Below are 18461 nucleotides of genomic sequence, written 5' to 3'. Positions count from 1 at the left end.
ATGCTTCTCACACCTCCTTAGTTGTTCCTGGGGAGAAGAGTCTGATCAAAGTCAGAGAAGGGAGAAATATTCATGCAAAATGGTGACTTTTCCAGGTCACCAAGAAATGATCAGTATGAAAAGAGCTTATAAGAGAAGCTTTTGATTTTTCTCATTTTTTCCTTATTTACCCTTTTTCCCTTCTTCAAAAAATTCAGTTGTGTGTGTACCTTTACAATATCTGAGTAGGCCTTAAGCTCACTGGAGACATGATAGGGAACAATATCACTGATATCATTTGTTAAAAATGAATTATGTTGCAACTGTAATCCACAAGGCACTTTTTTAGGTGCTGGTTGTCCTGCTGCTGCTGCTGCTGCTAAAATGCTCCAGTCGTGTCCAACTCTGTGTGACCCCATAGACAGCAGCCCACCAGGCTCCTCTGTCCCTGGGATTCTCCAGGCAAGAGTACTGGAGTGGGTTTCTCTGGCTAGTTGTCCTAAAAAATTCAACTTTGCCTGTGTTTATTTCTCTTTCTCCTCTGCTGCTGCTGCTGCTAAGTCGCTTCAGTTGTGTCCGACTCTGTGCGACCCCATGGACTGCAGCCCACCAGGCTCCCCCGTCCCTGGGATTCTCCAAGCAGGAACACTGGAGTGGGTTGCCATTTCCTTCTCCAATGCATGAAAGTGAAAAGTGAAAGTGAAGTTGCTCAGTCGTGTCTGACTCTGAGCAACCCCATAGATTGCAGCCTACCAGGCTCCTCTGTCCATGGGATTTTCCAGGCAAGAGTACTGGAGTGGGGTGCTATTGCCACTATGGTGATAATCTACCATACACTCAGGAATACTGAGGTTGCAATTACATTCAACCTTTGTAATGGCATGTCTTTACCAATTCTGTAAGGTACAGATAATTTTTAATAATATTAATAACAGAAATTTTTACATGCAGCCTCTCAGCAAAGTGTTTTTAATAAACATGACAGTAATCTTCACAGCTTCCTTATGAGATAATTACTATAATTATTGACATGTTTGCAAATAAGGAAACTGAAAACTCAGAGAGATTAGTCAGGATTAACTGCATAAGTGGTACTTGACCACTAAACTATTCTGCCTCCATGTTATTCCTCATTAACCTTAAGCATTCTCCTTTAGCTGCACTACGTACAGTTGTAATTAAGTAATCCCTCTAATTATGTAACATTTGACTGCCCTGATAGATTGTAAGCTCCCTAAAGGCAGTAATGGCACATGTGGGGAATCCAGGAAGGTGTCTGTCCCAGAGGAAGTGCACCGAGGGGTCTCTGTCCCATTGTTGTTCTTCACTAAGGCGTGTCCACTCTCTTTGACCCCATGGACTACAGCACACCAGGCTTCCCTGTCCTTCTCTATTGGTCAGATTTGCTCAAGTTCATATCCATTGAATTGGTGATGCGATCCCATCATCTCATCCTCTGTTGTCCCCTTCTCATCCTGCCCTCAGTCTTTCCCAGCATCACGGTCTTTTCCAGTGAGTGGGCCACAGAGCCAGTTGTAAGAGAATTATACACACCAAAGTTTGACTACTCAAATCTAGTATTTTAAGACTGTTTCAGAAAATTATAATCTTCTGAAAACAGAGATAGTAAGAGTAAATTTAAATGGATTTTTAAACTTTCTGGGTAATTTCTCAAAATATTTTCTCAGATGTAAACAGGGACTCTCAAAGTTCAGTTGTTGCTAAGTTGTTTCAGCTGTGTCCAACTCTTTTTGAAACTATGGACCATAGTCTGCCAGGCTACTCTGTAGATATCAACAAAACACCACTTGAAATATAGGACTGGAAGTTAGCAAGGGCAATGGGAACTGTATCCTCTTCAATTGTAGTGTAATGATTGTAATGTTCCTGGAATGAACAAATGACACGTTTGTGACAAAGAAGAATAGGAATTGGAGAGGAAGAACTTACTAAGTTCCTCTAAAATAGGAAGCACTTTGTCAGAGGACACAGGTCGGTCCAGTGCTTGAGACACTGGACATGGGGGCAAGTTTGCCTAGGTTGATGTCCCAGCTCCATCCTACACTGGCTATGTGACCTTCAGCACCCTGGTTTTCCTCTTGTATGGAAATGATAATCATATTTGTTTCACTGGATTGTTGGGAAGATTGAATGACATAGCATGCTTCTGACCCTGCCTGGACAAGACATAGAAGCATTCAGTATATACTAGCCATTCCCACAAGGGGGAAAATTCACACATCTAACTATGAGAACTGTCTCGAATTTCCCTGAGATGACCTGCTTCCCTTCCTTTAATTCTCAGCTCAGTGGTTAACATTATTACATCTAGTCTCATCTCTTATGTGAACATGAAGTCCTGTCCAAATCACTTATACCTAGTAGCTTCCAGGTTACAGCTGACCTCTCACACGTGAATAAAATGGCTGTCCAATCTGTGACCCAGTCTCTTTCATGGTGAGTTAATAGGTCTATATCCTCAGAATCAGATAACGTCCATGAAGAGTGAGTAATGTAAACAGACAAATAAAAATAAGTAAATAGATACTGGGAGTTAGCAAAGCTGACAACTTGCCTCTTAGGTAACACTCCGCCTAAGAGCCTGCTACCCTCCTCTGGTTCTGTCTGCAGCTAAACAGTCTCCCATAAGCTGGTCTGAAACCTGTCACTCTGTAGAGCTCTTCATCCCCATTTGTGTAGTTAACTGACATTTTGTCATTTGAACAGAGAAAATGTCACTATAGTTTTTTTTTCAATTACATTGTTTACTTTCTCTTTACCTTTGTACGTTACTTTTTCATTCACTGCTTACTTGTACTTTCTAGGAATGTTCAATGAGAGTGGAAAGTTTTGATATCTTGAAAAATCACATAAGAAATACATTTCCTCTTCTTTTCACTTACATTTTCCCTTCCTTTATTTTTGCACCAAACCTCAAAATTGAAATAGAAAAGACTGCAGGAGCATCAGGACGGCTTTTACCAAGTGAAATACAAATAACAAAGAAGAGGTAACGATATGAAAATTATACAAAAGTAGCAAAGAAAACTGGGTTGCTTAGACATAGCAAGGACAATTACCTGGACTAATACAGAGAGGCTGCCTGATAGGACCCACACGGGGTCTCATTGATGCTATGACTCATTATGTCGACCTTGCAAACAGAGAATAAAATTACAGTGATCTATGAGACTCACCAAATTGCCCAAATGGCATTCTGCTTTCTCACTGGTGCCTATCTTCTCAAAGCTACAAGACCACCAGATTCTAGACCTCCAGCTATGTGACCACAGGACTCAACTACAGGCTAAAAATTAACCAACCCTTCAGAAAATTTTTCATTTGTGGGGTATAAGTAGGACCCTGTCAGAAAGGGAGTAAGCTGGTTCTCCTTAAGGGCCAGTCACCCTCTCCTTTCCCTCTAGTAAATTTCCCTTTTCTTGCCTGACTGCCCAACTCACTCTCTTTTTCTCTGCACTCGCCTTACATTGCTGAAAAGCAGCAAAGACACATTCTAAACACCTGAACACTTGGAAGGAGCAGTGGTTACACTTTATTTTCTTGAAAGTGAATTTTGGAGGATCAATCATCTGAAAGAGGAGAGTGAAAACATCGGCTTAAAACTCAACATTCAGAAAACTAAGATCATGGCATCTGGTCCCATCACTTCATGGAAAATAGATGGGGAATCAGTGACAGACTTTATTTTTAGAGGCTCCAAAATCACTGCAGATGGTGACTGCAGCCATGAAATTAAAAGATGCTTGCTCCTTGGAAGAAAAGTTATGACCAACCTAGACAGCTTATTAAAAAGCAGAGACATTACTTTGCCAACAAAGGTCCATCTAGTCAAAGCTATGCTTTTCCCAATATTAATGTATGGATGTGAGAGTTGGACTATAAAGAAAGCTGAGCACCAAAGAATTGATGCTTTTGAACTGTGGTGTTGGAGAAGACTCCTGAAAGTCCCTTGGACAGCAAGGAGATCCAACCAATCCATCCTAAAGGAAATCAGTCCTGAATATTCATTGAAAGGACTGATGCCTAAGCTGAAACTCCAATACTTTGGACACCTGACGCAAAGAACTGACTCATTGGAAAAGACCCTGATGCTGGGAAAGATTGAAAGTGGGAGGAGAAGGGGGTGACAGAGGATGAAATGGCTGGATGGCATCACTGACTCAATGGACATGAGTTTGAATAAACTCCTGGAGTTGGTGATGAACAGGGCGGCCTGGGGTGCTGCAGTCCATGGGGTTGCAGAGAGTTGGACATGACTGAGTGACTGAACTGAACTGAAGTGAAATGAATCTCCTGGTATAGTCTGAGCTTGTAACCGGGAAGGGTTAATTTTGAATTTCCACTGGATCTGCTTCTATGACTTTAACTCTTTGTGTTATTGGAGAAGACCCTTGAGAGCCCCTTGGACTGCAAGGAAATCCAACCAGTCCATCCTAAAAGGAGATCAGTCCTAAGTGTTCATTGGAATGACTTATGTTGAAGCTGAAACTCCAATACTTTGGACACCTGATACAAAGAACTGACTCATTTGAAAAGACCCTGATGCTGGGAAAGACTGAGGGCAGGAGGAGAAGGGGACGACAGAGGATGAGATGGTTGGATGGCATCACCGACTCAATGCACATGAGTATGAGTAAGCTCTGGGAGTTGGTGATAGACAGGGAGGCCTGGCGTGCTGCGGTCCATGTGGTCGCAAAGAGACAGACACGACTGAGCAACTGAACTGAACTAAACTGAAACAACCATAATGGCCTGCCTCAGGGGATAACCTGACCCCACCTACCTGTGAAGGACTGTGATTCTTTGTGTGGCAATGGCACAGATGCCCTACTTGGCTACTTACCAGGTGGAACAGAAATTCACATTTGGGAAGGCCAGAATCACAGATAGATGTGACATCTTTGTTGACGTGACATGAGATATTCCATTTTACACCACCCATGAAATGATTGTAAGGAAGTGCAATTAACACATGCCCCTACCTGAGGCTTACTAGACATTCTGGGAGATATTTACAGGAATTAAAAGGTCCTTTGGAGAAGGAAATGGCAACCCACTCCAGTATTCTTGCCTGGAGAATCCCATGGACGGAGGAGCTTTGTGGGTGACAGTCCACGGGTCGCAAAGAGTTGGACACGACTGAGCAACTTCACTCTCACTTTACTTTGTTTCCTCACCTCCCCCCAGTCTCTGATCCATAAAAGAATCTGACATCCAGGTCAGGACAAAATGGTTATTTTGAGGAGTTAGTCTTCCATCTTTATGGATATTTTCAGTGTAAGTCTAATGTATGATAATTTTCATGAATGATTTATAAATATTTGTAACAAATTATATTTCCTATTCTAGGTTAAGGGCTCAAGCATGTTGATCACTAATTTCCTCTTCTAAATCATATTTTGAAATCTTCTCTTTATTACTTTTCTATACGGTTTTTTACAAACTAATAGCATTGTGCTGGGCTTCCCAGGTGGAGCTAATGGTAGAGAACCTGCCTGCCAATTCAGGAGACAGAGAAGACACCAGTTTGATCCCTGGGTCAGGATGATCCCCTTGAGGAGGGCATGGCAACCCACTCCAGTATTCTTGCCTGGAGAATCCCATGGACAGAAGAGCCTGGCAGCCTATGGTCCACAGACTCACAGAGAGTCAGACACGACTGAAGCGACTCAGCTCAAGCACAGCATTGAGGTAAAACTTCAGTGCCACCGCGTTTCTGTTCACGTTGCTACGTAACGTTACATTCTTTACTCAGTGTTTATACTATTTGAAATTTAGCTCAAGCGTTTTTATATTTAATTATAAATTCCATTTGTTTCTTATATTTATTGACCTACTTTCTCAAATTCAACGTGTTTTAACTCTCAAGGATATCAATATTATATTAATGAAAAAGATCTCGTTTATATTAAATTGCTACCTCTAATTATTTCCTTCATTATATTTTCTTGCTCTGTTTTGGCCTGCCTCTGTGTTGTCCTTGTTTTGGTATTAAGTATTTGGTATTATTTGATTTTAGGTTTTTTTCCTCTTGCAAGTTACAGTGGAGTTTGTGTTTTAAATAAATCAACAGTTTAAGCAGATTCTATTAATATTTATTATTTTAACCTTTATCAGTTTGGGTCTCAAACGTATTGGATTGATGCATTACTTTTAACGTGACATTTACATGTTTCGTGACCCTTGTCATATTCCCTTCAGTTCTCCAACAGTCATTTATTTAGAGCAAATATATAATGTTAAAGCAATTTAGAGTTTTGAAAGGTTGTTGTTGAATCACGCGAAGACACTGGGATTCTTGGCCCCTGGAGGAGAAGAATTCAATCCGGGGCCAGAGACGAGGCTTGATCGCTCAGAGCTTTTGTGTAATAAAGTTCTATTAAAGTATAAAGGAGATAGAGAAAGCTTCTGACATAGGCATCAGAAGGGGGCAGAAAGAGTACCCGCTTGCTAGTGTTAACAATGAGGTTATATAATCCAAAGAATGTCTGGAGGTTGTAAAGACCTCATCAGACCTACTCTCATAATTTACATTTTAAGATAACAGAATTAGCCAGAAGGTTTAATCCAAAGACTGTCCTCAGGCAGGATACATTATTGTTATATAATCCTAAGGAATGTGGAGAAAGAAAAAAAGTTTGTCCTTTCTTCCTCCTGGAGAATTCCAGACCCCTCTCTCCTTGGGGACCCTTAGACTCCCTATCAACCTGCCTAGGAACTGACTCTCTCAGTTTCTCTGGATACTTGAGTGAAAAACTGAAAAACTAAAACTGCGAAATTTGATTTGAGACTTCCTTGGCCATTCAGTGGTTAGGATTCAGTACTTCCACTGCCGTGGGTCTGGGTTCAATCCCCAGTGAGGGAACAAAGGTCTCATAAGCCACGTGGCTGTCACAGCCAAAAATAATAATAAACTTTACAAAGTAACTTCCACTGATGTGACTATTCACTTCTATTTCTTACTAGGACTGTTGCTTTTAGTCAACATAATAAAGGTTCACAAGACACATGATACCAATAGAGATGCTTGTGAAGTTCTGTTCAGGTATAAACAGAGGGGAATATCCAAAAGTTAAATGAAAATAAATTGACTCCTTATTCAAGAAAATAAAAATGTTAATTTTGAATGCACTGAGAATGATGGTAAGTTGGATGCAGTTTGCAAAATGAGTGCCATGTATTCCAAATGTGATAACTGGAAAATTTTTGGAGTCTTGTGGTCTCTAAGGCCCTAATCAACGTGAATTAAACAATTCTCATTTTAAGGTGAAGCATATGAGGATATAGCAATGAGTTACATATTCTTATCTAGCTTGTAAACTTGCTCTGAAGACAGTTCTCATCCTGGGGGTCAAAATCTTTTTGGATGATGATGCTGTTGCCATCATTAGACATCATGTCTCCTGACCTATTTTTCAAGACATGTTGAAACTATATCTAGGTACATGTACAACTAAGGAAACAATGGGAAAATCTGTGTTGAGTGTCACATGGATTCTTCCACTTTGTTGGCTACCCCAGGAGCTTTAACCAAGAAAGCAGCTGACCCAGGTTAGGTCTGAGAGGAGAGTTTAAGCGGCAGGGGTTACTTCATCACACCAGGCTCTCCATGTGTTCCTGGAAGTCCCTCATGATCTTTCTTCAGGGATCCGTTATCCAGCATTAGACTGGAGCAAGGAGCAAGCTAAAGTACTGAGAGAATGAAGATCTGAGGCAGCCTTCCTTCTCTGTGTTCCAGGTCCTCAGCTTTGGAGTCTATCTTGACTAGTGAATGATGCAGTCGAAACAAATGATGCATGAACTGGAGTTATGCTGCCATCAAATACTGGCTTAGATACTGGCTATATTGGTCTCTGAACTCCAGCTGGAAAGAAGACAGAAAATTGGAAATCAAAGAACATTTTGCTGTCCTACCAATTTAAACACAAAGTAACAAATACAGAAGTGAAGCAAAATAAATGATCATTCACAGTAGTGATTCTATAATGTGAAATATATGTCTTTTAGATCCACATATTCATCTTTTTCAATAAAGGAAAAAAATGGATTTTCATTATTACATGCATTTGCCATTTTTCCTTTATTTTTATACTCTTAGCCATGGACATTTTCATGTCAATATCATGTTTTCCAGCGTATCAATTTCATACATTAAACCTATCCATTTTTTCACTTCCATAAAGTGAATTAATTATTTTTCTATTATTTTACTATTTTTCTTGATGAAACATACTTGACTCTGATATATTTGTTCATGATGAGCTACAAATGGTGTGTAATTTAAAAAGTAAGGTAAAGTAACTTTTCTTATGTTCTCGATAGTACTTCAGATCTAACATGGTTTCCTATCAGGATTATAAGTTTTTAAAATTTTATTACACAAATAAGACCTTTTATCCTCAGATTTTAACTAAATATAGAACCATTCCAGCATTGGGACTTCCAGTGATATCTGTGAACTCCAAGACGTGAATTGTTTTCTTATGTGAAACATAATCACATCTAAAATCAAACACAAACTTTCCTTTTTTTGTTTCTCTGGTTGTATAGCTTTCTGCATTATTGTTGTTTAGTCGCTATGTCATGTCTGACTCTTGGTGACCCCATAGACTGTAGCATGCAGGCTCCTCTGTCCAAAGGATAGTCCAGGCAAGAATACTGAAGTGGTTGTCATTTCCTTCTCCAGAGGATCTTCCCAAGCCAGGGATGGAACCCACATCTCTTGTGTCTCCTGTATTTACAGGCATATTCTGTACCAGTAGTGCCACCTCATCTGTTATATTGTAAGTTCAAATAGAGTTTAATTAGTTTTAACATAGAGAAGCATCAAGATTAAACATGGAAATGTTATAGTTTCAAATTCTTTTTAAATGTTCTAATCTTTGAAACATCTCTTTTGCATTTAGAATATTTCATTCTGTGTTATCATAATTTAGATTGTTTGCATGGAAAACAAAACAGAGAGAAGGATTTTTGGAATGAATATGCCAATCTCAATGAACACATTTTCCATTATAATGTTAATTTCAAAATTCAAATTTGGAAATCTTCAGCCATCAAGTAAACGACACATAAAATCTATTTTTTTCCCTGCTCTGAAGTAACCACCTTTTCAGAGAACCAATGTGAGGCATAGCTAAAACAGACCCCCCCTGCCATATCTATCTATTTACCTATTCGTATATAGGTGTATCAACATTCAAAAAATGAAGATCATGGCATCCAGTCCCATTACTTTATGGAAAATAGATGGGGAAAAAGTGGAAACTGTCAGATTTCATTATCTTGGAGTCCAAAATCACTACAGAGGATGACTGCAGCCACAGATCAAAAGATGCTTGCTCCTGGAAAGAAAAGCTATGACTAACCTAGACAGTGTGTTAAAAAGCAGAGACATCACTTCGCCATAAAGGTCCAAGTAGTCAAAGCTATGGTTTTCCAGTAGTTGTAGGGATGTGAGAGTTGGACCAGAAAGAAGGTTGAGCGCTGAAGAATTGGTGCTTTCGAACTGTGGTGCTGGAGAACACTCTTGAGAGTCTCTTGGACAGCAAGGAGATTAATTCAGTCAATCCTAAAGGAAATCAACCCTGAATATTCATCGGAATGACTGGTGCTGAAGCTTTAATACTTTGGCCACCTGCTGAGAAGAAAACAATTCATTGAAAAAGACCCTGTTGCTGGGAAAGACTGAGGGCAGAAGGAGAAGGGGGTGACAGAGGATGAGATGGTTGCTTGGCATCACTGGCTCAATGGACATGAGTTTGAGCAAGCTCCAGTAGATGGTGAAGGACAGGGAAGCCTGGCTTACAACTTAGCAACTGAACAATATGTGTGTGTATATATATACACACACTTGTAAAATTTATATTAAATAAGTATACACATGTGTGTTGCCACTTTAACATAAAAGGGTGAAAAACAGATGTTTACTTGAATTGTTATCTTATCCTGTATTATTTACCTTCCTGCAACATAAATACTATCTCATCAGCAGGATAACAGGAAAACTAATTAAGTGACTGTTGCTGCTGCTAAGTCGCTTCAGTCATGCCTGACTCTGTGCGACCCCATAGACGGCAGCCCACCAGGCTCCCCCATCCCTGGGATTCTCCAGGCAAGTGACTGTTAGTGGTAATTAATCAGAGAAGGCAATGGCACCCCACTCCAGTACTCTCGCCTGGAAAATCCCATGGACAGAGGAGCCTAGTGGGCTGTAGTCCATGGGGTTGCTAAGAGTCGGACACGACTGAGCGACTTCACTTTCACTTTTCACTTTCATGCATTGGAGAAGGAGATGGCAACCCACTCCAGTGTTCTTGCCTGGAGAATCTCAGGGACAGGGGAGCCTGATGGGCTGCCGTCTATGGGGTCACACAGAGTCGGACACGACTGAAGTGACTTAGCAGCAGCAGCAGCAGCAGTGGTAATTAATAGACTAAGCGTAATAATCTGTCAAATATTTTATATAGTGTTTCATAAGTTGCAATTAGTTTTAACTGCTAACTCTTCATTGCTACAAAAATTTTGTTTTATTCTTCTTTGGTCCTTGCCCACAGCACGTGTGTGATATTTTTTGAATATCGTTTTGAGGAAGACTGAGTTCAACTTTCCATTTCCTATATTTAGATCAGAATGAGACTCATGACTGTGCACCCAAATGGAAGACTCACTCATCAATTTTTCTTCAGTCATCCTCAAGTACTTGCAAGGAATTGCCTGATTACTCTTTTCTTGTCTCCTTTGGGTAGTAAGGAAACAGCAAGTAACCTGTCTACACTGTGGATATTTTCCTGTAGGCAATGCCTTTGGGGATCAGCTTGGACGTTTCTTTCAAACAGCGGATGATACTGTGAACTATGACTGGCATTCTTGTCATTCTCCCCAAAGCTGAACTTGGAGAAAAAGCATTTGGGTTAGATTGTATTTTAATAAAGTGTGTGCAAGCAAGAACATTACTTGTTCCCCTCGACCCCTACCCAGAACTTCATTTGGACAAATAGTGCAAACGTGAAACGTGGTCTCATGCCCTGTCAAGTACAAACTAGCACATGCCATTGGCACTTGCCATCTACCTACAAGGATGTAATCATGTGCTTTTGAGGCTGCTGATTTTTAACACCCCTGGAAAGGAATTCAGGGTGGAAAGCAGAAGTGAGGCATGCTGTGAGCAGGGAAAACTGGCAGAACAAGTCTTCAGAAGGTTAGATGTTTTCAGGAGCCCATTTTATGAACCCGATTCTTCTATCTCCTCATATCTAGAAAGCAGGAACATCCTTCATGGTGATGACTGCTTCTTGTGACTCCAAGAAACCTTCACGACACTGGCAGAAAACTTCTACAAAAAATAGGCACATGGTTACATATACTCTCCCTTCACCAAAATCACGTATATCCCTCTGTGCCTTTTTGGAACAGCTTCTCAGAGCTATCTGATGTGCTGTCTCCTGGGCTACAGTCCTCTTTTTGCCCCCTCAAAAACTTTCAACTTTCATGTTGTGCATTTTTGAAAGTCAGCACCCTGAACTTATTTTTTCATGCATTCCTCACCCAATAATTTCACAACTTGATTGCAGTGAGATTCACATGAGGATAAATCCAGGCCATGGAACGTGAGAGGAAGTGCTCTTGCCCTGTGTAGTCCTGGTGTTTGGAAACATCTCATCCCTTTACTGGTGAGTGTAGTAATTCAAGTACCACATTCAATTTGGAGTCACATGAGTTGATGATGGGAAAAGCCACTGAACAAAAGGTACCTGTGTCCCTGAATCATTCATTCATTTCAGTTGGTCAGTCATGTCCGACTTTTTGCAACCCCATGGACTGCAGCACCCCTGGCTTCCCTTGGTCCATCACCAACTCCCACAGCTTGCTCAAACTCATGTCCATCGAGTCAGTGATGCCATACAACCATCTCATCCTCTGTCACCCCCTTCTCCTCCTGCCTTCAATCTTTCCCAGCATCAGGGTCTTCACCAGTGAGTCAGTTCTTCACATCGGGTGGCCAAATTACTGGCTTTTCAGCTTCAGCATCAGTCCTTCCAATGAATATTCAGGACTGATTTCCTCTAGGATGGACTGGTTTGATCTTGGTGCAGTCCAAGGGGCTCGCAAAGGTCGTCTCCAACACCACAGTTCAAAAGCATCAATTCTTCGGCACTCAGCTTTCTTTATAGTCCAAATCTCACATCCACACATGACTACTAGAAAAACCATTGCTTTGACTAGACAGACCTTTGTTGGCAAAGTAATGTCTTTGCTTTTTAATATGCTGTCTAGGTTGGTCATAGCATTTCTTCCAAGAAGCAAGCGTCTTTTAATTTCATGGCTGCACTCACCATCTGCAGTGATTTTGGAGCCCAAGATAATAAAGTCTGTCACTGTTTTCATTGTTCGCTATCTATTTTCCATGAAGTGGTAGAACGAGATGCCATGATCTTAGTTTTTGAATGTTGAGTTTTAAGCCAGCTTTTTCAGTCTCTTCTTTCACTTTCATCAAGAGGCTCTTTAGTTCTTCTTCACTTTCTGCATAAGGGTGGTATCACCTGCATATCTGAGGTTATTGATATTTCTCCTGGCATTCTTGATTCCAGCTTGTGCTTCATATAGCCTAGCATTTTGCATGATGTACTCTGCATATAAGTTAAATAAGCAGGGTGACAATATACAGCCTTGCTATACTTCTTTTCCCAGTTTGGAGCCAGCCCATTGTTCCATGTCCGGTTCTAACTGTTTCTTCTTGACCTGCATACAGATTTCTCAGGAGACAGGTCAGGTGGTCTGGTATTCCCAACCCTTCAAGAATATTCCACAGTTTGTTGTGATCTTCACAGTCAAAGGCTTTGGCTTAATCAAAAAGCAGAAGTACATGTTTTTCTGGAATTCTCTTGCTTTTCTATGATCCAACAGATGTTGGCCATTTGATCTCTGGTTCCTCTGCCTTTTCTAAAACCAGCTTGAACATCTGGAAGTTCACAGTTCACGTGTTGCTGAAGCCTGACTTGGAGAATTTTTAGCATTACTTTACTAGCGTGTGAGATGAGTGCAATTGTGTGGTATTTTGAGCATTCTTTGGCATTGCCTTTCTTAGGGACTGGAGTGAAAACTGACCTTTTCCAGTCCTGTGGCCTAACCACCTGTGGCCACTGCTGAGTTTTCCAAATATGCTGGCATATTGAGTGCAGCACTTTCACAGCATCATCTTTTAGGGTTTGAAATAGCTCAACTCGAATTCCATCATCTCCACTAGGTTTGTTCGTAGTGACGCTGCCTAAGGCCCACTTGACTTTGCATTCCAGGATGTCTGGCTCTAGGTGAGTGATAACACCACCATGGTTATCTGGGTGATGAAGATCTTTCTTGTGTAGTTCTTCTATGTATTCTTGCCACCTCTTCTTAATATCTTGTATTTCTGTTAGAAAAACGGTCCATACCATTTCTGTCGATTTTTTGTTGCCTGTCTTTGCATTAAATATTCCCTTGGTATCTCTAAGATACCAAGATTCTTGAAGAGATCTCTAGTCTTTCCCATTCTACTGTTTTCCTCTATTTCTTTGCATTGATCGCTGAGGAAGGCTTTCTTTTTTGTCCTTGCTATCCTTTGGAACGCTGCATTCCAATGGGTATATCTTTCCTTTTCTCCTTTGCCTTTCAGTTCTCTTCTTTTCTCAGCTATTTGTAAGGCCTCCTCAGACAATCATTTTGCCTTTTTGCATTTCTTTTTCTTGGGGATGGTCTTGATCCCTGCCTCCTGTACAATGTCATGAACTCCCATCCATAGTTCTTCAGGCACTCTGTCTATCAGATTTAATCCCTTGAATCTATTTGTCACTTCCACTGTGTAATCACAAGGGATTTGATTTAGGTCATATCAGAATGATCTAGTGTTTCTCCCTACTTTCTTCATTTTAAGGCTGAATTTGGGCTTCCCGGGTGGCTCAGATGGTAAAGTGTCTGCCTGCAATGTGGGAGACTGAGTTCAATCCCTGGATCAGGAAGATCCCCTGGAGAAGGAAATGGCAATCCACTCCAGTACTCCTGCCTGGAAAATTCCACGGACAGAGGAGCCTGGTAGGCTACGGTATATCGGGTCATAAAGAGTCGAACAGGAAGGACTGAGTGACTTCACTTCACTTCACTTCACTTTGGCAATAAGGAGTTCATGATCTGAGCCACAGTCTGCTCCTGGTCTTATTTTTGCTGACTGTGTAGAGCTTCTCCATCTTTGACTGCAAAGAATATAATCAAACTGATTTCAGTATTGACCATCTGGTCATGTCCATGTGTAGAGTCTTCTCTTGTGTTGTTGGCAAAGGGTGTTTGTATGACCAGTGCATTCTCTTGGCAAAACTGTTAGCCTTTGCCCTGCTTCATTTTGTACTTAAGTCCAAATTTGCCTGTTATTGCAGTTATCTCTTGACTTCCTACTTTTGCATTCTACAGGGTGGGCATAAGACAATTGGTTACAGGGCCATGGGGTGGTGGTGGGGGGGGGGCGTTGCTGACAAAGTGAAACATTGTAGCTGCCATGAGATTATTGTCTGTGCCGCGATGAGATATTGGCTGTCCCTAATGATTTGGGGTGGGGGGTGGTGGCGGCTTGCGTTGCAATCACGGCGGAGTCCCGTGGTGGTGAGGAGACTACTGGCTGTGGAACAATGGGAGGGCGTTGTGCACCAAGAGGAGCACAGTGGCAGTGACGACACTATTGGCTCTGCTGCCATGGGGAGGGGCGGGGGCGGGGGGTGGGCATTGCGCAGTTGGAGCGTGGCAGCTAAGAGACTATTCACTGTGGCACCCTGCTGGAGCGTTGCTCACAGGTCGAATCTCGCGGTGGCTAGGAGACGATTTGCTGTGGGATGATGGGGGAGCTTTTGGAGAACAAAGTGTAACACAGTGGCCGCTATGAGTCTATTCGCTGTGGGACTGTGGGAGGGCGTTGAGCACAAAATGGAACATGGTGGCCGTGATGATACTATCTGCTACGGGGCGATGGGAGGGCGATACCCGGCGGTGGCAATGAGAGTACAGCCGATGTGACCTTATGACAGCGTTGAGGACAAAGTGAGGCCGGGGATCAGCGAGGAGACCGTTGGTTATGGGATGACCGGAGGGGATGCGCGCACAGGAGGGCCTGCGGTGGCGATGAGACTATTTGCTATGGGACAATGGGACAGAGTAGAGGTCAAAGTTAAACCAGGCTGTGGAGATGAGACCTTGGGCGATGGGAGTATGGGACAGCTTTGAAGAAAAGTGAAACACCACGGTGGAGATGGGATTATTGGCGATGGGACTACAGGACAGCGTTGTACACAAAGGGGAAACCGGCCGCGCCGTGAGCCTATAGGTGATGAGACCGTGGGCGGGAGCTGGACACCAAGGGGTAATCGGCGGTGGCTTTGAGACTTTTGGCTTTGAGAAGCATGGACGGCGATGCGGACAAAGTGAAAGCCAGCCACGGCGATGAGACATTTGTCTATGGGACGCTGAGAGGGTGTTGCGCACAGTGTGAAACACTGTGGCAGCGATGAGACAATTGGCTACTGGACGATGCGAGGGAGTTGCGCACAAAGGGGAACCTGGCGCTGGCGAGGAGACTCTTCGCTAAGGCGCAATGGGAAGGCGTTGTGCAGAAAGTGAAACACGGCGGTGGGATGAGACCTTGGGCGGTGGGAAGACTGGGACTGCATTGAAAAAAAGTGAAACTCGGCGGCGGCGATGAGCCTATAGGGAATGGGACCACGCGAAGCCGATGCGCGCACAGGAGAACCTGCGGTGGCGATGAGACTGTCAATATTTGCCCTGGGAAGTCAGAGGGCGTCGCGGACACGTGTAAAACAGCGGAGGCGGTGAGAATATTGCGATGGGAAGATAGAACCACGCTGTGGACAAAGTTAAACCTGGCGTTTAACTTTGGGGGTGAGACTATGGGCGATGGGACGATGGGAGGGCCTTGAGCACAAAGAGGAGCCAGGTGGAGTCTGTGAGACTATAGGCTTAGAGCTATTTTGGACAACGTGAGAAACAGCCAAGGCGATGAGACTGGCTATGGGACCCTGGCAGTGCGTTGCAGACAGAGGAGAGCTCAGCGGTGGCCAGGGGACAAATAACCATGGGACGGTTTGGGGGGACTTCCTAGGGCTGAGACAGACTGCGGCCACCACCTGGGCAAGTGACCAGGAAACAGTGAGCTCCTGGAATGCTCTGAAACTTTCAGAGTGTCTTTCAGGGATTCAGCCGTGAATTGGGGGTGTTAAGTATTCAGTAGCTAAAAAGTAGGAATATTTAAAAAACACAGCAGTTTATTTTTAAATTAATTTTCTAAATAATTAATATACTTATTTTAAATGAAATATTTCAAGTTTCCAGTTTTATAATAAATATATATAAGGTATTTAAAGTATAATTTTGTTTAACAATAGCATTTTAATAAACATTATTTAAACTAAATTTTCTTTGTATTAAAACAAGTCTTTAATATACTTTTACATCTCTGTTTTTAGTGGATGTAAACTTGTTAATAATTTCATGATTACTTTTCACTTACTTTTAATTGAGAGAATTACCATTTTTGACAATTTCTAGTGACCCGATGGTAGTTTTAAGTAATTTTTAACTCATATTCTTGAAATCTCTTTCTGAGGACTACATTGTTGGAAATAAAGGTTGGAGTACACAAGCAACTAAGGCCATTTAGAAGGTCAGAATTTTTCATTTACTTTAGTAAGAATTTTATAAACTAAATGGAATTTGCCCCGATTTTATTGGCATCAAGAAGGCTTACTTTGTAAGACTCTCAAATGTAAGGTGATGTACATTTCTCCATAATTAATAATAAGAAAAAAAAACCCACATCATATCAAGAAGCCCTACAAAATGAATTGTCTGGTACATTTAAAGAAGTGAAAAGACAAGACTAGGTAAACAGTATGGATACATGGAGAGCATGCATATAACTTAGACATTCCACATGGCTTCCTTGTATTTTAAATGCCTCAAAGGCAGGAGCCAAAAACTCTACTACTCTGCAGGCTTGTTTTGCAATGAATGTCTCCAAGGTGCTCTGCAATTTTTAATATGTGTTGTCACATAAATCAAGTTGACATTGAAACTGCCACATTGACTTTTGTTTCATAAATAATTTATTTCTCATACAAAAGTTTAAATAAATAAATAATGCATAAATCAATTTAAAAATAGCTTAGTCTTTAACTGTCCATTGAAATCCAGTGCATTACATTGTTAGTTACTTCAAGAGCCTCTGCTGGCTGAAGAGTCTCACCTCAAAGTCACATTGTCCCTTCCCAGAGCCACAGGTGGGAGATGTCAGTCACGGAGGTAATCTGTTAGTCTCATCAGGAAAGAAAAGTTCGTGAGTATTTGCACTCGCACGACTGTCCAGGCACACCTGTTGTACTCCTTGAACTTCAGGTACTGCACGAGGTTGAAGTAATATTTCCTCAGGTGAAGAACGGTTGTGTCTCCCATAGTGAAATTTTGCTTCTGCATTATTTCCTTCTGGATTGGCTCCAGGCGATTCATCTGCCCATAGAGTTCCTCAAGGAGGTCCTCAATGATGGTCTCAGACCAGCCAGTGCTGGAGAAGTCTCTGGTGAGAATGCTGAAGATCTGCTGGAGCATCTCATACATGACCAATATGGCATCTTCCTTCCGGAACTGCTGTGCTTGCTTCATCTCCTCAGGCATCTGGAAGTCCATCCTGAACTCGAGGCAATGTTGAGGAGTTGAAGGTAACTGCCCCAGGAGTTTCTGACACACCGCAAGGTTCCGCCTTTGTTGGAATCGAAGCAAGCTGTAGCTCCTGGAAAGAGCTGTGGTGGAGAAACACAGCAGGAGAACCATCGGGAGGAGGCACCGGTAGGTCATGATGAAAACAGGCACAGGGCTACCTGTTCTGCTAGTAGATGCTGAAGCTGAGTCTTCGAGGGTTTGCAGAGTGAATGTCCTTCCTCCTTGAGTGTGGGCTACTTATACAGCATGGCCCTTCATTCTTTCTATTTGAGAGGAATTTCCCACTTTCAGTTCTCCCTTTCAGTTTTCCTGTGTCATTTAAATTATTAGTTGCCTCCAAAACTCTTTTTCTTAAAGCTCCTTGCTATTTTAATTTACATATACCACATGGAAAAAAGATATAGAAACAGAATTTCTAATGTTTTTTAAAGTTTCAATGAATTGCTGAATGTTAAAGAAAAATATAAGCCAAATCTTTTGAACTAGATTATTACAGGATTCTTTCATTTTGAAAAGATTTTTCTTTTTCTCTTTTCATATTATGAGATTTGTGGACAGGGGGCCTTGTGTGTAAGAGTTTTCTTTTTCATAAGAATTAGGTTTAATTCTCAAATATGCTATTACCAAACAATAATACTTGCAGATTATGATTTTTAAAAAGATACTTATTTTTTTCTATCTAAAAGAGAATAATGTTAAACTAAGTTGATGAA

The 18461-nt window shown here is 41.7% G+C and overlaps 1 protein-coding gene across 1 annotated transcript; it reads right to left on the bottom strand.

Moving 5' to 3' along the window:
* Positions 1 to 17180: 17180 nt before the first annotated feature.
* LOC129651541 (interferon beta-3-like) lies at positions 17181 to 18199 on the bottom strand. Its single transcript, XM_055580230.1, has one exon. The coding sequence runs from the start codon at positions 17881 to 17883 to the stop codon at positions 17323 to 17325; it is 561 nt and encodes a 186-aa protein (XP_055436205.1). The 5' UTR covers positions 17884 to 18199; the 3' UTR covers positions 17181 to 17322.
* Between the last annotated feature and the right edge of the window lie 262 nt (positions 18200 to 18461).

This window comes from Bubalus kerabau, chromosome 4 (assembly GCF_029407905.1).
Source record: "Bubalus kerabau isolate K-KA32 ecotype Philippines breed swamp buffalo chromosome 4, PCC_UOA_SB_1v2, whole genome shotgun sequence".
Lineage (NCBI taxonomy): Eukaryota > Metazoa > Chordata > Mammalia > Artiodactyla > Bovidae > Bubalus > Bubalus kerabau.
Note: the sequence above shows the minus strand (reverse complement) of the source record. Positions and strands in the feature narration are given on the sequence as shown.